This window comes from Cervus elaphus, chromosome 7 (genome assembly GCF_910594005.1).
Source record: "Cervus elaphus chromosome 7, mCerEla1.1, whole genome shotgun sequence".
Lineage (NCBI taxonomy): Eukaryota > Metazoa > Chordata > Mammalia > Artiodactyla > Cervidae > Cervus > Cervus elaphus.
In genome coordinates, this window is record NC_057821.1 from 32074197 (window position 1) to 32095640 (window position 21444).

Consider the following 21444-nt stretch of genomic DNA (forward strand, 5'->3'; position numbering starts at 1 on the left):
GCTCTTGCGGGCCGCCTTAGTGGCCAGCTGTTTGCGCGGCGCCTTGCCGCCGGTGGACTTGCGAGCAGTCTGCTTAGTACGAGCCATCACGAGTGATCACAAACCAAACGTCTGCTACAAGCGAAGCTAGTTGCCTTTAAATATAGTTGGAAGCATTCTGATTGGTCTCGAAATTTTTCAAAAGTACCGCGCGATAAAACCATTGGCTAAAATGTGACCGGAAGAGACCGGTTAATTACGAGAGAATCTGATTGGATGAATTACTTACGCACGTATTTTCTATGCCTTTTTTTTTTTTTTTAAAATCTAGGCTATCCGAAGGAATTTTCCTAAATTGTTTCATCTTATTGCAAACTTTAACGTACATAACGAACCATTTAGACACCATGTTAACTTTTGATTCAGTATACGAGTGGAACCTAATATTCTTAATTCTTGACACGTTCTCAAGGTTGTATTTCTGGTCCAATCCTAAATTGAGTACAATTGTCCTTTCTCCCCCACTTTGGGTTAGCTTTAAATCTCCACCTACCAGGACTACCACTTTCTAACTTTGGTTATCAGATCTCCCCTAATTCCGAGTTTATATTCTGTAAAACTACATGCCAGGGTCCCTGGGTGGATGATTTAAAAAATCACATGCATGCAAAGGTGGAATTGATGACATATATACACTGGATGCTGATAAACTCCAATCGGGAAAAAATTTAAAAATCTTGAAAGCAAAGGCAAGAGAAAACTAATCTTGGCAAGAGTAATTTCTTTGGTTTTTGTTATCCTCAAGGTTAAGTACTGCTCTAGTTTCCTTTCTCTTTATAAAGGCCCTTGTGGATTACAGAGGTTTCACCAGCTATACCCTAAAACAATGCTTGTGGAACTTTTCCGGACTCTTTGTTTCAATGTCACTTGTCCTTTTGCAAACAGTTAACCACACACAGCATAACGTGGCTACCAGCTTTTTTAATGAAAATATGGATGGCTCTGAGAAGAGCCTTTAGGCAGCTGTTTCTTCTTTTGTCTAGGCTTTACTTCCCCTTCGGCTTGTGGTGACTCTCGGTCTTCTTTGGCAGCAACACCGCCTGGATGTTGGGCAGGACGCCGCCCTGAGCGATGGTGACTTTGCCCAGCAGTTTGTTGAGTTCCTCGTCATTGCGAATGGCTAACTGCAGGTGACGCGGGATGATGCGGGTCTTCTTGTTGTCCCGGGCCGCGTTGCCCGCCAGCTCCAGAATCTCGGCCGTCAGGTACTCCAGCACCGCTGCCAAGTACACCGGAGCGCCGGCTCCAACCCGCTCGGCATAGTTGCCCTTACGGAGCAAGCGGTGCACTCGCCCGACTGGAAACTGTAAGCCAGCCCGAGAAGACCGAGTTTTGGCTTTAGCTCGAGTTTTGCCTCCTTGTTTACCACGTCCAGACATAGTTACTTGCAAAACCCTACAAAACGTCTGAGCACAAGAGTAAACGCTGAATGACCAAGGCGTGGAAAAAAACTTTTTTTAATAGACGGTAGAGGGACGCGGGAGCTAGGTTTCCTATTGGTCAAAAGTACGATGCTTCTCTATCCAATAGAAAGAGAAAATGTGTATCCCTTATTTGCATAAACCGCTCCCTCCAGACCTTAGTGAAATTCTACTGGTCTTACCCAATCAAAAGTGAGAAGTCTCCATCCCTCATTTGCATTGGAGCACTATAAATAAATGGTCTTTGAACTCAGCCTACTTATCTCAATTGTGGAGGCTACCGTTTAACATTTCTAAGACAAAAAGAATGCCTGAGCCATCTAAATCTGCTCCGGCTCCTAAGAAAGGTTCTAAGAAAGCCATCACTAAGGCGCAGAAGAAAGATGGCAAAAAACGCAAGCGCAGTCGTAAAGAGAGCTATTCTATTTATGTGTACAAGGTTCTGAAGCAGGTCCATCCAGATACTGGCATTTCGTCTAAGGCCATGGGTATCATGAATTCCTTCGTGAATGACATTTTTGAGCGCATCGCGGGCGAGGCGTCACGCCTGGCGCATTACAACAAGCGCTCGACCATCACATCCAGGGAGATCCAGACGGCCGTGCGCCTGTTGCTACCCGGGGAGCTGGCCAAGCATGCTGTCTCTGAGGGTACGAAGGCCGTTACCAAATATACCAGCTCCAAATGAGTGCCTGCAATAGGCACTTAATCCAAAGGCTCTTTTCAGAGCCACACACTTTATCGAAGAAGGACTGTAACTGCCGTTTTTTTGCGGGGTAAATGCAATTCTGTCCTACTGACTAGATTTAAGCACCTACTCTAGTGAGGTTAATAGTTGAAGCAATTTTGGAACTAGAACCGCTAGTTACTTGAAGGGTCTCTTGGCATTAAAGAGACATTCCTCAAAAGACAACATTCTCCCGTTTCCCATGGACTAAACATCCAGATGCTTGGAAATGCTCACTCTTTCCGCGAAGCCTTTTAAGATTTTTGATGATGATTAGAATTTTCCTCCGGGGTAAGGAAGTGGTTCCGGGATTTCAGAGTGCCGATCCTCAGGGCATCGTTAAGGCAGGTTGCCTTTTCAGGGTAGGTTGCGGGGAAGGTCAGTCAGTGGGGTTTTCTCCCTGAGCTTGAACTCACCCTGGTATTGGGGAAACTAAGCAAAATCACCTGTCGCTTCTTTAGTAAGCCGCAGACACTTATTGGGTGTTAACTCAACCTTGCACCTCAAAATTGCACATGAGTGAAATGAGATTTTCTAATTTCTCATTATAATTATTTAGTGATGGAAACAGTCAGTGTAAAGCCGTTTCCATTTTTCTTGCATTCCTGATATCTGGGTTCCAGTTTCCTGGGTAATTTACCTTCCTGGGATGGCACTAGAAGGGATTGAAAGTGTGGCACTCCCAACTCAAGTAGGGGGAAATGGTTTGAATTTCCTGCCCCCCCACCACCGCCCATCTGGTGCCACCTCATTTGCAAACTAGGAGGGCCCCAGGTGGAAAGGAAGGTGTGCTAATTTTTCTTGGGAAAATTTTTAAAAGAAAACCTACTCCAAAAATAATCCTGATAGGAAGGGCCTTGGGTGTGGAAGAGGAGTCAGGGGGGCTGGATGAGGGGAAGAGCAATGAGAAGTCAGCGGTTGACTGCATAATAAAAAGGTGGGGGAAAGTCTTTTCCTTTGGTTTATGAGCACCATATTTAGGTGACATACATCAGTGTGTTTGGATAAGCAGATTAAAAACATGAAGTAGAATTTCTCAAAAAGATCACTTTTAAACTTTAAATGAGCTTTTCCCAGATCCCACACAAATTCGGTGACTGCTATATGAGAAGACTTTCCTGTCTCAGCATACACAAAACAGTTGTGAAACAGAAGCTTAGAAGTTGCAATTCTTGGTTTTTAGTTGTAACACCCTCGCCTGATCTCTGGGGACAAAAGAAAAAAAGATTGAACTCAAGCTGCAGTTTAAGAATTGCTCTCTGGAGGGATGAGATCTTGGTGGCAATATAAACTCAGCCTCTTCAAAATTACCTCCTGGTGTAGAACTTCTTAACATTTGCCTGCTCACTTGCTTCTATCTTCCTGCTCCTTTTTCCCTCCTTTCTTCCTAATAATTGATATTTTACAGAACTATATACAGTCAGCAAAAACAAGACTGGGAGGTGACTGTGGCTCAGATCATGAACTCCTTAGTGCCAAATTCAGACTTAAATTGAAGAAAGTAGGGAAAACCACTAGACCGTTCAGGTATGACCTAAATCAAATCCTTTATGATTATGCAGTGGAAGTGAGAAATAGTTAAGGGACTAGATCTGATAGAGTGCTTGATGAGCTATGGATGGAGGCTCATTACATTGTACAGGAGACAGGGAACAAGACCATCCCCAAGAAAAAGAAATGCAAAAAAGCAAAATGGCTGTCTGAGGAGGGCTTACAAATAGCCGTGAAAAGAAGAGAAGCAAAAAGCAAAGGAGAAAAGGAAAAATATACCCATTTGAATGCAGAGTTTCAAAGAATCGCAAGGAGAGATAAGAAAGCCTTCCTCAGTGATCAGTGCAAAGAAATAGAGGAAAATAATAGAATGGGAAAGACTAGAGAGCTCTTAAAGATAATTAGTGATACTAAGGGAACATTTCATGCAAAGATGGGCTCAATAAAGGACAGAAATGGTATGGACCTAACAGAAGCAGAAGATATTAAGAAGAGGTGGCAAGAATACACAGAAGAACTGTACAAAAAAGGTATTCACGACCCAGATAATCATGATGGTGTGATCACTCACCTAGAGCCAGACATCCTGGAATGTGGAAGTCAAGTGGGCTTTAGGAAGCATCACTACGAACAAAGTTAGTGGAGGTGATGGAATTTCAGATGAGCTATTTCAAATCCTAAAAGATGATACTGTGAAAGTGCTGCACTCAATATGCCAGTAAATTTGGAAAATTCAACAGCGGCCACAGGACTGGAAAAGGTCGGTTTTTACTCCAATCCCAAAGAAAGGCAATGCTAAAGAATGCTCAAACTATCGCACAATTGCACTCATCTCACACGCTAGCAAAGTAATGCTCAACATTCTCCAAGCCAAGCTTCAGCAATACTGAATGGTGAACTTCTAGATGTTCAAGCTGTATTCAGGAAAGACAGAGAACCAGAGGTGAAATTGCCAACATCCGCTGGATCATCAAAAAAGCAAGAGAATTCCAGAAAAACATATATTTCTGCTTTATTGACTATGCCAAAGCCTTTGACTGTCTGGATCACAATAAACTGGAAAACTCTGAAAGAGATGGGAATACCGGACCACCTGACCTGCCTCTTGAGAAACCTGTATGCAGGTCAGGAAACAACAGAACTGGACATGGAACAACAGACTGGTTCCAAATAGGAAAAGGAGTATCTCAAGACTGTATATTGTCCCCATGCTTATTTAACTTATATGCAGAGTATATCATGAGAAGCGCTGGGCTGGATGAAGCACAAGCTGGAATCAAGATTGCTGGGAGAAATATCAATAACCTCAGATATGCAGATGGCATCACCCTTATGGCAGAAAGTGAAGAACTAAAGAGCATCTTGATGAATGTAAAAGAGGAGAGTGAAAAAGTTGGCTTAAAACTCAACATTCAGAAAACTAAGATCATGGCATCTGGTCCCATCACTTCATGCAAATAGATGGGGAAACAATGGAAACAGTGGCAGACTTTATTTTGGGGGGCTCCAAAATCACTGTAGATGGTGATTGCAGCCATGAAATTAAAAGACGCTTACTCCTTGGAAGGAAAGTTGTGACCAACCTAGACAGCATATTGAAAAGCAGAGACATCACTTTGTCAACAAAGGTCTGTCTAGTCAAGGCTATGGTTTTTTCAGTAGTCATGTATGGATGTGAGATTTGGACTATAAAGAAAGCTGAAAGCAGAAGAATTGATGCTTTATAACTGTGGTGTTGGAAAAGACTCTTGAGAGTCCCTTGGACTGCAAGGAGATCCAACCAGTCCATCCTAAAGGAGATTGGTCCTGGGTGTTCACTGGAAGGACTGATGTTGAAGCTGAAACTCCAATACGTTGGCCAGCTGATGCGAAGAGCTGACTCGTTTGAAAAGACCCTGATGCTGGTAAAGATTGAGGGCAGGAGAAGGGGATGAGAGAGGATGAGATGGTTGTATGGCATCACCAACTCAATGGATATGAGTTTGTGTAAACTCTGGGTGTTAGTGATGGTCAGGGAGGCCTGGCGTGCTGCAGTCCATGGGGTCGCAGAGAGTTGGACACGACTGAGCAACTGAACTGAACCGATACCCTTAAATGAAGCCCAAACCAAAATCTGGGCCTCCTAATCTCAAAGGTAGGCCCTTTTGACATCTGTACAAATAAATACATGGCTGATCTTTAACAAGCAAAAAAAATAAGTTACATGACTGGACTTCAGGCTAGCCTTCAAAACTATAGTAGAGGAATGATGAGAAGCCAAAAGTAAAATTAATACATCTCCCCAGTTAATACATCTCCCCAGTTAATTCTGATGAGCTACCAACTTTACTCATTAATGTGTGACAGGGAAGAGGCAAAGTCTTCCACCATGTTGGAACTGTGACTTTAACCTTTGCTTTTGTGGCTTGTTTTCAGAATCACTAAAAGGATGCTGTCTATAGCTGTAAGCAGACCCGTTTGAGGAAGGTAGTTATCACCCTAGGTAACTACAGTATAATTTGAACTAGGACTGTAGACATGGCCGATTGTTAATTAAAATTCTTTTCTGGGTCTCACTCTTTCTGTTTGGTCCAGCAAACATTTGTTTACAAAACATTTGTCCTTTTTCATTTTACTGTGAATTGCCTTCCTGCCTTTTGAAGTCCCAAGCCCCTAACCCCTAATCTGACATGGCATAGCAAGCCTCAACTGTGTAACTTGTCCTTGGGTCTAATTTTTATTTTATCCAACCCCCAAATGAAACTAAATTGGACTTTTCCCTGTTAATCAGTCTCATACCAGTTTAATTCTTAGATCAGCTTGAAGAACCTAGAAGGGTAGAGGAAACTTTTTTCTTCCCCAAGGACCACAAGGGCACATGATGTCATCATCTAGAACACAGATACTGAACACTGCTCAGCAAATATATGTGAATAAATGCTGAATGTACATCTCTCTTAAATTCTCTTGATCCTTCTGATTCACAGTGATTTTTCTTCTCCCTGGGCTCTTATAATATTTATTGTTTAAAACCTTCAGTTTTAGATGCAGACTATGCTCTACTATTTAAACTTCAGGTATACAACCTCCTGCCTCCTCTCCCCTATACTTTTCAAAATAGTATGAAGTCTTTGAGGTAGCATCTATCTTTTTACAACTCCCTTATGGGTTTTGAAACATTTCAGACACTCGGCCAGTGTTACTGATGTGTATTGCTGTTGTCCATGGTGAAGATAATAAAAAATAAAAAAGAAGTGAACATTGCTGAGAAAAAGTCATAGGAGTCAGAAGACTTGAGAGAAGGTAAAAAAGAAACTCTTCTTGGTTGCCTGGATCAAAACATAGTTCTCTGACTGAATTGGTTTAGGAGCAATTTTTTCCTAACCAGGTTCCTGTTCCTTTTACCATCTTGCTTAGGAGTTAGCAGACTTACAGGCTCGAGTCCTCAAAAATTCCTGAAATGAGAGTCCACATCCATCTGGGCTCCATCTATTTCTATTTCAATGACCATTATAAGAAAAAAATGGCAAGATTTCACTTGGCAACTTCTCAATTTTAGGTTCCTCGACATGAAAGCTTAAGACCAAAGACCCTGTACTAATATTAATATAGTAGTCTTCCAGTATATACTGTAATCTCATTTTGAGTTATTTATATGCTATGGGAGTTGTTTGTTCTCTCATTTCTTAGGAGTCCGGAGACTTACGTGCGGCAGTTTTTAGTACTCTTAACAGCAAGAAGTCCAGTACGATATGCAGGATTATGGGGTTTTCTGAAGTAATTAGTGTCCTTCCTGTGGGAGCCAAGTGAGAAAAAAGGGAAGGTGGGAAGGTTGGGAGTGGCACTGGGGAATGATGAGTTTTCCAGCCACGAGTTTGGAATCCTTGGTCCCATTAAACTCAGTGTTATTTAGCCAAGGCAAACAAACTGCGTCTCTCAGTTTCCCGTTCTCTAAAATGAGGACAGGTCTCTACATGCCTCCCAGGTGATCCTGGAAGGCCTCATAGGTAAGTTGAATGAAATAGAACTTTTTACTGTTCAGATAGTTTAAGTCTTGGGCCAAGACAAAAAACTATTATTTCCTCTTCTTCGTTTTCCCTATTAAAGAGTTAGAAAAGAGAAAGAAACACTGAGCATACTAATACTTATCTCTTAAGTATTATCTTTACGAAATTATTCTGCATTTATTCCTTTCTAAAAATTATGAGTCACAACCCCAATAGCTAAAAATTCAGAACAATGAAAATAGCCATTCCTGCTTCTTTTAAGAACAACCTTTTGACAAAACCAAATAACTCCATTATTACTAGCATTAAAAGTCCATCAGACTGGATGAGAAAGCCGTGTATGCAAATGAAGGACACAGGTTCCGATTCTCCATAGGTTCAGAATAGTAACCAATGGGAAGAGTGAACAACTAACGTCTCCTTAGTATACTTTTATTAGTACTTTTTTCAGAAAGTTTTTGTCACTAGACAGAAGTTTTGTATGCAAATGAAGAATGCAGATTCTGCTCTCCCATTGGTTCCTTAATGATAGCCAATGGGAGAATAGCACAAGCCTACCTCCAGTTAGTATAAATACTTCTCTCGCTTTTTCGTTCTACTTATTTTCTGTTTGCTTTTTCTCGTGAAGTACTTTGCATCGTCATTTAACAGATATGTCAGGCCGTGGTAAACAGGGTGGCAAGGCTCGCGCTAAAGCCAAAACCCGGTCTTCGCGTGCTGGGCTCCAGTTTCCAGTGGGCCGCGTGCACCGCCTGCTCCGGAAGGGCAACTACTCCGAGCGCGTTGGGGCCGGGGCCCCAGTATACCTAGCTGCGGTACTGGAGTACCTCACGGCCGAGATCCTGGAGCTGGCGGGTAACGCGGCGCGCGATAACAAGAAGACCCGTATCATCCCGCGCCACTTGCAGCTGGCCATTCGCAACGATGAAGAGCTCAACAAGCTGCTCGGTCGTGTGACCATCGCTCAGGGTGGTGTGCTGCCCAACATCCAGGCGGTGCTGCTGCCCAAAAAAACTGAGAGCCACCACAAGGCCAAGGGCAAGTGAAGTGTCCACGTTCCCAGGGCACTTTTACTTTGTTACCCAGGAAAAGTCAATATATACAAAGGCTCTTTTCAGAGCCACCCACTTTCTCCACATACAGAGCTGTTATACTTTTCAATTATGCCCATGTGAAGGTTGTAATATTACGCCAGAAATCCCAACTAGAGAGTGTTTTCCTCACTACCCGAGAAAAATTTCAATCAAAATGTTTGCGAGGAAGTTTTAACAAAAATCACACGAGTTTAAATTGGCCGGTTAAACTCAGTTGAATCAGTTTCTAGTCAAACAGTATTTCCTTAATTCCAGCGGTGACGTGTGACATGTTTTCCTCACTTGGAGAGAGAGTTTATTAGCGAAAGGTTCTGAACTCTTAACCTTAAACATTTTTTGTTGATGTGATGAAACACCCAAACCCTCTGCATCTAGATTCCATTTTATAAAAGTATGTTATGCTGAAACAGTTGAGAGTAACTTACAGATCATTGGTACTTCAAAAGCATCTTGATTGTGCACAATGTTCGTGTTACACCCGAGAAAATCTGTCATTTTAGATGTAGCCTACCTACTCTTTCTAAGCACTTCCATAATAATCTTTTGGTGATTGTACTTTAAAAAATCAGTCGGCAGTGTCAGTGTTGCTTTGTAATTACTTTGCTGTATATTTTAGAAGTGAAAGGGTAAATAAAATGAAGTCAGGCTATTGGAGTTGCTATGGTAAAAAGGCAGGTTTATTCACCAACCGGAAAAGCAGCTCTGGATTCTTCCGGGCAGACAGGCAGAGAAATGGACCAATCAGAGCAGGGCGCGGGTATTTTTGAATGTTCTTGAGTCCAATAGTTGTTCGCCTGGCTGTATAAAAGGAGGGCGGCTGCCTGCTTGTCGCTGGCGTTTGGAGTAGCAGTATCATTTCGTCCTTTCACATGGCTCGTACTAAGCAGACTGCTCGCAAGTCCACCGGCGGCAAGGCGCCGCGCAAGCAGCTGGCCACTAAGGCGGCCCGCAAGAGCGCGCCGGCCACTGGTGGCGTGAAGAAGCCGCACCGCTACCGCCCCGGTACGGTGGCTCTGCGTGAGATTCGCCGCTACCAGAAGTCCACCGAGCTGCTGATCCGCAAGCTGCCGTTCCAACGGCTCGTGCGTGAGATCGCGCAGGACTTCAAGACCGATCTGCGCTTCCAGAGCTCGGCCGTGATGGCGCTGCAGGAGGCGTGCGAGGCCTACCTGGTGGGGCTCTTCGAGGACACCAACCTGTGTGCCATCCACGCCAAGCGCGTCACTATCATGCCCAAGGACATCCAGCTTGCCCGCCGCATCCGCGGGGAGAGGGCGTAAACATGTTTTTTATTTGAGTGCCAACCTTCAACCCAAAGGCTCTTTTCAGAGCCACCCACAACATCAAATCAGAGTTGTACCACAAGAGATAAGGATTAAACCCTACTCCCAGAAAGCTGTAGCAGAGCGGAACTCCACCCCACCGTCGTCCTCTCCCTTCCTCCCGCAGCCAAGTAAGCCTTGGAGTTGTGTGAGATGAGGATCTAACCGTATTCGCCTTCCAGTTAGTTCTCCAGGTCTGGTTTCTTGTAATTTGGAATTAGCATAATCCTCCATGTAATGCTCGGCTTAGTACGTTGGCTTCTGTAACCCGGCTTGTTTGTTGCGTCAACCAGTTGCCAGAGATGGCGCTGAAAAATTTAAACTGCAGTCCCGACTGGGAAGAGGATAGAGGACATGTTCTCTTTGCTTAGCTCCCCTCATCCGCATGAAAGCTCTGCGCCGCAACACCTCCCTACCACTCCCCCTCCCGCTCCTGCCACAGCTTGTGTAGAAAACTGGCAAGTCCTGAGTTGGGTGCTCTGTCTTTGGAGATGATTCCGCTAGGTCCTCACTGCTGTGAAATAAACAGTTTTTTCTAATACGCTGGGGCTTCCCTGATAGGTCAGTTGGTAAAGAATCCACCTGGAATGCAGGAGACTCCGGTTCGATTCCTGGGTCCGGAAGGTCCCCTGGAGCAGGTGTAGGCTACCCACTCATATTCTTGGGCTTCCCTGGTGGTTCAGCTGGTAAAGAATCCACGTGCAATGCGGGTAGACCTGGGTTGGAAAGATTCCCCTGGAAAGGGAACGACGACCTATTCCAATATTCTGGCCTGGAGAATTCTGGCCCTGGTCCTACACAGTCCATGGGGTCGCAAATAATCGGACACGACTGGGCGACTTTCATTTTTCTTGGGCTTCCCTTGTGGCTCAGCTGGTAAAGAATCCGCCTGCAATGCGGGAGACCTGGGTTCAATTCCTGGACTGGGAAGATACCCTAGAGAAGGGAAAGGCTACTCCAGTATTCTGGCCTAGAGAATTCCATGGACTGTATAGTCCGTGGGGTCGCAAAGAGTCCGTCACGACTGAGCGACTTTCACTTTCTGATCCCCCGAGTGCGTGTTGCTTGTCTTCCTGTAAGCCAAATATCTGCTGTAACACTGCTGTAGCATTTTGGTACATTGGCCGGGAAACCGACAGCCGCGCTGGCCCCTTGTGCCACCGTTGTCGAGAACTGACGGAAGCTCCTCTATCTCCGGCCCCCGCGACGGGAAGGATGGCGCGCCACCAGTGATGTCACTGCACTCTGACCCTCGTCGAGCCCGGTAGCAGCAGGCCGTTGCCGCGTTCAAGCAGACTCCAGGGGAGGATTCAGAAACTTTTGCCAGGGCCAGACGTCTGATGGGGTGAGTGTCCCCGGGGACCCAGGGCTGAGTTCAGGCCCACCTTGACAGAGGAAGGGGAGACTGATCACCTCCCGCAGCATGGAGTGCTGCCCAGGATAGGGAAGTCTCCGTATCAGGTGTCTGGTGTGCTAGCGTTGTATGTCTATCTGTGTGAGTGACCGTTCTCCACGGCAATAGCTGTGGAGGCTGAGTGGGTCCTAACCTGTGGTTTCTTGGTGACCTCACACGGCTCAGGGTAGGGTCAGGTCCTACAGGACATTGTCCCTCAGTGCGGGCCTGTGAGGGGTTTATTATACTGACAAGGGGAGGAGGATGAACAGGGCTTTATATACTGACCTGCTATAGCTAAGAGGTACCCAACGTCCCCATAAAGGGAGTGTCCAGATTGACGAAAGCAAAAGCATTTTTGCTTGTTGTGGAACACCATTCCAGGGTGGGAACTCACATATTGGGTAGTTCCAATTCAAACTAGACTGTATGGTTAAAAATAGTAGGGAAGGATTCTCTGAAGATTATGGTGTAATATTGAGTTCTGGAAAATTGTGCACTATGTGCACCCTAGAGTGGCCCTCGTTTGGGGTCGGATGGCCCTCAGAGGGCACTTTAGATGTGCCCACTGACCGAGCAGTGTATATAGAGTCATAACTGGAGACCCTGGCCAGCCAGACCAGTTCCCATGTATTGACCAATGATTGGTTGAAAATTGCTCAGTTGAGGCCTCCATGGGTTCGGTTCTGTGCTACAAGTAAGGGAAAGTGTAACGTCCTAGTAGCCCAACCAGAAAGAAATGCCCCACACCAGAAGAAAGAGCCACCTATTCTCCAAGGAGAGGCTGAGGACTCACCACCAATAGTGCCACCACCCTACGGGATCCTGCCCCAGCAGGATCCAGGGGAACCCTCAGGATGAATGGCGTCGGCGAATGAGAGAGAGAGAGAGACAAAGCTCGGGGCTAAGTCTGAAGTTTATTTTTGAACGGCTCTTTTATACCCTTAACAACATCTTTGGGGGGAGTGCATATTGCTTACACACAGGGCATCTCAAAACATTACAGCAACTTGACCTTCAACAGAAACTGGATGTCACCCACATACTTTTTCGTTCACAAGAGTCTTTCTTATCATTTGGCCTTCAGGCCTGCTAACATTTAATGGCTTGCACCTGGTGTGACTTAAGCAACTTCAGTAGCCGACTCTGTTTTTCTTATAATTAATCTATTTTCTTTCTAATAAGCGTCATCTCTATGGGAACTAGATAGGATTACATTTTTACAGAACAGAAATGCGAAGGACTGTAGAAACAGCAGATATGGCACAAAACAGGCTCTTAGTCTAAAAGTTAACCACCTGCAAGAAGTCGCCAGCTAATCTCTATCTAAAGTATTTTCTATTAGGCACATTTGTGGCTATCATATTTGTGGAGCTTTTCTCACCCCATGAAGGGCCCTATGCTTAATAGTTTCTTTTGTTAGCGTACTGTGCTTAGGATGTTTAGAACAATCAAGAGCATTTTTTGCAATGAGAGCACATATTTATCACACAAGCCAGAATGCCAGCAAAATGTTTGAATGGAAGCATTTCCTTCATCTCTGGCCCCTTCATAGGGTACCAGCGTCTAGAAGATTTATTAATTAGGGTTTTAAGTTGGTCCTCATTCAGTGAAAGAGGAGCAGGAGAGCTCTAGGCAGGCAACACAAGAATCTGCAACAGGGCAAGCAAGAACAACAGCAGAAAAAGGGGGGAGGATACAGGGTGGTGTAGAGGCCGAGGCCAACCTGGAGGGTCCCTTATCCTAGACGGCCTTGCCTGTCAGGTGTTTTCCTCGTGACCTCGTCACGGATGGGGTCCCGGACAGCCTTGCCTGCCTGGTATTTTCTTCATGACCTCGTCACGGGCGGGACCCCCCATAACGGCTCCCGGCAACCACCCTATGTGTCAACAGCTCCCCCTCAAGTGGCCGAAGGTCCACATTTGCCAGATAGCCCACCACCGTCTGTTTCACCACCTCCTGATGATCCTGAGGTTGTCATACCCCCGTGACCAGGCACCCCGGAACTGATGAGGAGTCACCTCCAATCAGCTCTGGGACCAGCTACCCCAGTGCTACAAATGCACTTAGGAGAGACTTGGGGACCCCAGCGCCTTGCTGCTGATGGAACCCTCAAAGAGGGGGGACCTGTCTTCTACTACCAGCCTTTCTGCATGACCGATCTTCACAACTGGAAGTTTTTCACCTCCTCATACTCTGAAAAGCCTCAAGTGCTGATCAGTCTCCTAGAGTCCATTTTTCAGACCCACTGCCCCACTTGGGCAGACTGCTGGCAGCTGCTCCTCACCTTGTTCAATATGGAGGAGCACCAATGAATCATAACAGAGGCAAGAAAATGGTTTCAGGCCAATGTTCCAGGGGGCCAAGTGGATGAAGAAACCTTCCCGGAAGACGAGCCCTGCTGGGCCACTGAAGGAGGAAGAAATAGACTGGAGAGGTATCGACTGGCCATCCTACAGGAAGTAAAAGGGGCTAAGAAGCCCACCAACATGGCTAAAGCCACAGAGGTAGTACAGAAGCCAGATGAAAGCCCGGCAGACTTCTACGGCAGACTTCTATGAGAGACTATGTGAGGCCTTCCGGGTCTTCACTCCTTTCGATCCTGAGGCCCCAGAAAACCAACGGATGGTAAATCCCATGTTCATGGGACAGGCCCAATCAGACATCCGGAGAAAATTACAAAGATTGGAAGGGTTCATGGACAAAAACACCACAAAATTGCTGGAGATTGCCAATAAAGTCTTTGTCAACCGCGACCAAGCAGCCCGTTGTGAAGCAGAAAAGAGGATGGAATGGAAAGCTGCATTCCTGGCAGCTACTCTGTCAAAGCCTGCACCCCCGGCAGGATCACCTCATAGGGCAAGGGGCCCAGATCTGAAGAAGAGAAGCCCTCTAAGCTGTGATCAATGGGCCTATTGTAAAGAAAAAGAACACTGGAAGAATGAATGTCCTGACCACCCTAAAAAGAGAACCAAACCGGCAGCCCCAGCGAGCTGATATCAACCTGAGCCACCCAGCACTAATCTGATCAGCCTAGCAGAAACAGAACCCCATTAGAGGGAACCAGGCTCTCTTCAATTGGGCCCCTGAGAGTCCATGGTCAGAGTCAAAGTAGGGGGCCATCCAGTGGACTTTATGGTAGACACAGGTGTGGAGCATTCGGTGGTCACTCAGCAGATAGCCCCTTTCTCAGGAAGAGAGGTCACTATCATCAGGGCTATAGGAGCTCAGACCCGCAGGCCCTTCTGTGGTCCTCAGAGATGCTGATCAGGGGGCCATGAGGTAGTCCATGAATTCCTCTACCTGCCAGACTGCCCAGTTCCTTTGATAGGAAGGGATGTCCTTGCAAAAATGGGAGCCCAAGTTTCTGTTTCTGCTGATGGGTCAGCCCAGCTAAAGTTACCAGAGGGACCCTCCTTGATTATGGCTCTTGCTGAAAAGAAGGAAGCGGAATGGTACATGTGCTTTTCCCCTCCAAAAGAGCAGACCATACCTCCTGAATTAGAGACTGAGTACCCACTGGTCTGGGCCAAAAAGAATCTTCTGGGTCTGGCAAGACATCATGCCCCATCCTGATTGATCTGAAATCGGGAACCCAGCCTGTAAAACTGCAACAGTACCCGATTCCTCGAGAGGCTCGTCTAGGAGTCCAGGTCCATTTAGACAGGCCGCTCCATCACTCCAGGGTGAAGGCAGCGCATCTGCCAAAGAAAGACTGACCCCGCTGGGAGGTGACCCCCCGACCAAAACAACCCAGTGCTGGTCACCCTCAGGAGGAGAAAGGACAAGCACTGTGCTCTGGAGTCCCGCTAATCCACCCAAAGACTGGAAGAGTCAGCAACTGGGAAAGATAATTATGCTGTTGCTGTCCCCTATATTAGTTCTTTCACTGTGATGCTCCGGCACTGTTGCCCTCTGCTCCTCTCTGGCTGTGCACCCTTAGCTTTCATTTTTGCTATAGGGTTAACAGCGACAGCTCCAGTCAATTGGCATTGGGGTAAAAGGCTTTTACTGGCAGTTTTCTTCCTCTCTTTGATTAGATGCTTCATCACCATCAACTGCATATAGACCCTAAATATGTGGTATATCCTAATATAAATTTTTGCAACTCACCTCAGTGATGGAAAATTCTTTCCCCTTGGGCCCCAGTGGTGACCCAGATGGCTGTCTTAGCAAATTACACCTAATGTCGGACTTCTTTACTAGAGGACATAAAATATGAAGAGCCGACAGTTGCCCTCCTGGCCTACGCAGCCTCTGTGAAAGACATCATTAATCTGTCTCCTTCCCTAAGCGGATTTCCCCTCCATTTTGTGTAACAAGAAGACGGGGGTAGGAGGTGGGCCTCACCCTCATTGGAAACAAGGAGAGACTAGGAGAGCTTTTCATCCACGGGGCTGTACTAAAGGGGAACTTATCTCTGTGTTTTCAAAACAAATACTCAGAAGAAGTTGAAGAAATAGGTTTTCTGAACTCAATAACAATAACACCTTATCCTTTGACCAAACAGATTTACAATGGGAACCCTTTGGTGATGAAGATTGTGAGGTATATTATACCCCTGACTATAGGGGACATAATTTTACACGGGGAGGCTTAGCCAAAAATGCAACTAAATGGTACAATGAGACTTTTGTACCTGTTAACAGTTCTGTACCAGGATCAGGAGAATGTATTGCTATTGACCAAGCCACAGGATCCTTACTATTACCAACAGGACCTTAGTCTAGGGCCCCCCTTCACTGATTCAACTGATATTTCAAAACCTAGTGTGTCAAAGCCCATCCCATACCCATAATAGCTCTGAGACCAAATATAATCCACTCTGTGCAGATGAATTTTTCTCCAGCAACAGACCAAAGGGTCATAGTGCATATGACAGTTGGGACCCATTCATAAAATCCTGGAATTACCTATACTGAGACCTGGATCCAAGGACCCACTACCAGTGTCTTGCTACTAGGAACCTGGTTTAATTTTCTTTGCGGAAACTGGTTGTGGGGAATCCTTCCTTGACAATGGAAAGGTATTTGCCATCCCAAGTTTACAGTTCTAAAATTCACAAGAAATGGCAGTCTCTGGAAACACTAGGATCCTTTCTAGAGCAAGCATTAGCACTTGCAAACCCTCAGCCCAGGGTAAAATGGAATGACTGGGAAGGGCATGCTCATGAAAACCCCATCTTGGAAAGACCTGGTGTTGGACACTATATTTCAAGGATTTTTCTGGTTTGCAGGAATGCCCCTGCTAGAAAGATCAGTACTCAAACTAACCATTCTAATACAAGCATCTTGGAAGTCTACAGTGGCAGTAACAGAAGAACAACAAAAAGCCTAGATTCCTTAGCTTAGGTAGTACTACAAAACTGCTGGGGACTAGCAACAATTACAGCACAGCAAGGGGGATTGTGCCTCATGCTCAGCGAGGCCTGTGGCTTTTATGGAAATACCTCAGCTAAGGAAGAAAGCCTATCAGTCCTCAAAAGAAACATTAAGTTGATTGATGACCTACAGGCTCAGGTAGGGAAAGGAAGTCCAACTTGCTGTCCTCAACCTTTAGTTCACTCTGGGCTTAGATATGCCCCTTAATGGGTCCCAGTTCTGATGCTCCTTTTAGCCCTCTTGCTAGGTCCTTGTATTCTCAGTGCAATAACCCATTTTATTTCTTCTCGCTTAGAAACCATAAAGCTCCAAATGATGATGAGGACTTACCACTATATAACAATAGAGGATTCCAGCGGGGAACCTTGAGGAGAGTCTATGCCCCTGTTCCAACAGGAAGTAGCCAGAACAGTCATCACCCCTGTTCCCTTAGGGTTCCCTGTTGAGTATTTAAGGCAGATGATCCCTAAGTCGGCTAAAGCAGCTTGAGGATCAACAGGAGGGAATGAGAAGAAAAATTCAGCAAATCTTCCATGTAATGCTCTGTTTAGCATGTTAATGCTTTTGTAACCCAGCTTGTTTATTGCATCAATCAACCGCCAGAGATGGCACCAAAAGAAGATAGATAGATTAAACTGCAGACCTAACTGAGAACACATGACACCTTACGCTTGCTCATCCTTGATTGGATGAGAAGAAGGTGTTCCTAAGAAACACCTCAGTTTCATGGAAGTTCTGCCCCACCCCATAGCTTGTGTGTATAGAAGACCCGCAAACCCTGAGTCAGGTGCTCAGCCTTTGGAGGTGACTCCTTTGGGCCTTGTCTGCCTGTCTGTTAATTGCTCAGTCTGGTCCAACTCTTTGTGACCCCATCGACTGTAGCCCACCTGGCTCCTCAGTCCACAGAATTTTCTAGGCAAGAATACTGGAGTGGGTTGCCATTTCCTTCATGGGTAGATCTTCCTGACCTAGGGATTGAACCTGGGCCTCCTGCACTGCAGGCAGATTCTTTACCATCTGAACCACCAGGGGAGCCCTGGATCAGTGTAAAATAAACAGTCTTTTCTGATACTCCGAGTACATGTTGCTTTCTCTTGCAGTGAGCCAAATATCTACTGTAATGCTGCTGTAACAAACCTACTTGGAAGTACTCCATGTAATTGCACTTTTTCCTGCCCCGTTGCTTTTGTCTCTTCTAGCAATTACTTGCTGTAGTTGTTCAGGATTTTAACCACTTGACCCAAGGATTTTAAACGTGTCCATTACTGTCTTAGTATCTGATAGAGGATGGACAATGGCTGTTCTTTCTCCTCCCAGCCAAGGAACATGGATTTGACTTTAAGTCTTTAATTTACTTGAGCCCCTCAAGAAAACAACTGCAGTATCTAGGGAAAAAAGGTTAGCACCATTTTAGAATTCATAACCTTGTTAATCTTTTTAGCGTATACTCTGCAAGTCAGCAGCATTTTGATGCTAGTTTACCTGAGTTCAGATGCTAGCTTTACTACTTTTTCATTTGGCATTACTTGCACAGATTCTGCTCATTTTAGAAGTTAAAATTCAGCAGACATTTAAAAATTAAACAAGAAAATCAAATTTGTGGAAGAAAATTTACTGAACACTTTGGACGGCATTTTAATATGATTGCATTAAGGATCTGTTATATTAGGCAAGTGATTAAGGTGGGGCTGGAGACAAATGGGGATGTTTAATGTATAGATTGTATCTTTTTAATGACTGTTGCAAGGTCTTCAGTCAAAAAGAGTTTTTCCTTCCCAGGTGCAGAGTGATGTTACACCACAAGCTGAAGTTTACAGCTAATGCTGTTGGGAGTCTAAAATTTGGGTTTGTTATAAAGACTATCAAAGAAGAGGAAGAGGAAGTCAAGGTCAGGGTGAATTTTTCAGACTTCAAATTTAGTGGTAGCCTTTTCAGTTGTTTAGGAGATGTGAGTCACTGCTCAATGAGTGTTTTCAGGAGATTTAACACAACAGTGGGAAGCTGGTATGGAGATTTGAAAGGCACCCCAGACTTGGCTGCAGGAAAACTAGAAGCCTGAGACTGTCCATGTACCTTAGGAGAGGGCACAAAGGAACATATTTGGACCATCACATTTAACATATCACATATGCCAAAACAGAATGAGTTGATGTCTTGTACTTTGTTAGATGCCATCAGTCAGTTCAGTTCAGTCACTCAGTCGTGTCCGACTCTTTGCAACCCCATGGACTGCAGCAGGCCCGGCTTCCCTGTCCATAACCAACTCCTGGAGCTTTTGTGCTCTTTCAAAAAAAAGTCCTCACTAATATATACATATGGTTGTGGCTAATACTGTGTTGGAAGGAAAAATGAGACTTCAGGGTAATATTTCAAGTCTCAGTTCAATTCAGTCGCTCAGTCCTGTCTGACTCTTTGTGACCCCATGGACTGCAGCACGCAAGGCTTCCCTGTCCATCTCCAATTCCCGGAGCCTACTCAAAGTCATGTCCATCGTGTCAGTGATGCCATCCAACCATCTAACCCTCTATTGTCCCCTTCTCCTCCTGCCTTCAATCTTTCCCAGCATCATCAGGGTCTTTTTCAATGAGTCAGTTCTTCACATCAGGTGGCCAAGTCTAGACAGGTTCTTTAAGAAGTAATACCAATTGAAAACATATTTATATATTTATATACATATTTATATATTTATATACATATACATATTTATATACAACTTCTCTCAGCCTATATTTATATACATATACATATTTATATACAACTTCTCAGCCTATATTTATATACATATACATATTTATATACAACTTCTCAGCCTATCTCAGTTCTAACACTTTGTTTCCAATGGCTAAATTAAATCCTTATTAGAGTTACATCATTATTATCATTACCCAGTGTTACAGATGTAGAAAACAACAGTAAGTTTATATGGTCACACAGCTCATAACCTGTAGGGAAGGTTAAATAATTTTCCCTCTACCCTTCTGAGTTCTTAGCTGAGAACCCCTGAAATAAAAGGTTAACAAGAGAAAAACAAACAGAAGTAACATATAGCCCTTATGTATATGTGGGAGTTATCTGGGGAAAAATGAGTAACTCCTGAAGGTAGCTTAAAATTCCAACTTAAATACCATCTTAGGGAAAATGAGTGAGAGGTGGTATGTAAGCCTAATAGGGGTGAGTAAATGATTTTTAGGAAAGATGAATGGGCCCTTAAGAGAATAGATGGGGAGAAACAATAGTGATAAAATAAGATTATATTTACAGCAGCATAATAAAGTTTCTAGACATAAAATTCTCTCTCTGCTCATTGGGGCCACTACCCCTCTTTAGTGTACATTGTGCACATTATAGCAGTACATTGACCAAATCTCCTTAAAAGACATATGAATACCTGCTTGACTGAAAAAAGCAATTTTCTCCTGGTACCAACCCAGTACCTTCTTAGAAGATAACACTCCTTTCTCAATCCTGTAAGGGACTGCAATGCCCCACTACTCACCTTATACATGCGGGTCTGGACTATGTAGTCTGTCAGTAGTAACTTGAAGATATAACTCTTTGTCTTAAGAATATACTGTTTTAAACTCTAACAAACAGAACAGTCCTCAGAGCTTTCTGAAAGACTGTCTCCCAGGTGATAATCCTTGGGTTGGCTCTAATAAAGTCCCATTTTCTTTCTTAGATTGACCGTTTTCATGGACCATAGTTTGTGACAAGGTTTGTGTGGGTGTGGTAAAAGTGTCCTTTTCTCTAATAAGTGTCACTCTTCCCTAGTTAGTGAAACTCTTTGGGGAGGGATTTATTGAGTTATTTTTGTCTGTCTTTAGGTAGATAATGGGAGTTCAGAGAAATCCTCTATCCATTTGCTGTTTTTCTGCTACAGCTCAAAATAATCAACATACTTACAGGAGAGGGAAAATAACTTTCCCTCTACCCTTCTAAATTCTTGGCTGAGAACCACTGTAAAAAGGGTAGGTTAACATGAGAAAAACAGTTTAATAACATGTACACCTCACATATGCATAAGAGATACCTAGAAAAACTGAGTAAAACTCTGCAAGTTTGTCCAAGACCCCACTTTAAATATCTTCAACTAAAGACAAAAGAAGTAGGAGGGAGCTAGTTATGAGAGGTTACCAGGAAAGCAAACAACAGTAAGGTTATTACACAGAAATAAGTCCAGTGTCTTCTCATTGATGAGATTCTCTGGTGATCCAGTTATCCTATCTTCCTGGTACAGAGAGAAAGGTATCAGTTGAAATTCCCTTTATAAATGTAAGTGTCCCTCACAAAACAATAAATTCTCACAAAAAAGAAAAAGTAAATTCTACTCTATGTCTGGTATTAAAAAAAAAAACAAACAGCTCAAAAATAGCATATGAAGGGTGAGCGTCATATTCTGCTACCATTCACAACTAAGGCACCTCCTGAATGAGAAAGTACAGTATTTGCCAAAAAAACCATAAGCCCTTACTAATATTCTCAGTCGAAAATATAGACTCAGATTCAAAGACCAAAGGGAGCAAAACAATCCAGAGTAAAATTTAACATATGCATTATACTAGGTTCTCTCCCTCTCACAGTCACTGGATC

At 44.4% G+C, this 21444-nt stretch overlaps 4 protein-coding genes across 4 annotated transcripts; 3 read left to right on the forward strand and 1 right to left on the reverse strand.

Annotated features, from left to right (window-relative positions):
• Positions 1-965: 965 nt before the first annotated feature.
• LOC122697498 (histone H2A type 1-like) lies at positions 966-1736 on the reverse strand. Its single transcript, XM_043908324.1, has one exon. The coding sequence runs from the start codon at positions 1416-1418 to the stop codon at positions 1026-1028; it is 393 nt and encodes a 130-aa protein (XP_043764259.1). The 5' UTR covers positions 1419-1736; the 3' UTR covers positions 966-1025.
• On the forward strand, positions 1717-2165 carry LOC122697504 (histone H2B type 1-B). Its single transcript, XM_043908329.1, has one exon. The coding sequence runs from the start codon at positions 1768-1770 to the stop codon at positions 2146-2148; it is 381 nt and encodes a 126-aa protein (XP_043764264.1). The 5' UTR covers positions 1717-1767; the 3' UTR covers positions 2149-2165.
• A 6091-nt stretch (positions 2166-8256) lies between these two features.
• LOC122697497 (histone H2A type 1-B) lies at positions 8257-8785 on the forward strand. The gene has a single exon (XM_043908323.1). The coding sequence runs from the start codon at positions 8318-8320 to the stop codon at positions 8708-8710; it is 393 nt and encodes a 130-aa protein (XP_043764258.1). The 5' UTR covers positions 8257-8317; the 3' UTR covers positions 8711-8785.
• A 798-nt stretch (positions 8786-9583) lies between these two features.
• On the forward strand, positions 9584-10089 carry LOC122697492 (histone H3.1). Its single transcript, XM_043908317.1, has one exon. The coding sequence runs from the start codon at positions 9628-9630 to the stop codon at positions 10036-10038; it is 411 nt and encodes a 136-aa protein (XP_043764252.1). The 5' UTR covers positions 9584-9627; the 3' UTR covers positions 10039-10089.
• The last annotated feature ends 11355 nt before the right edge of the window (positions 10090-21444 follow it).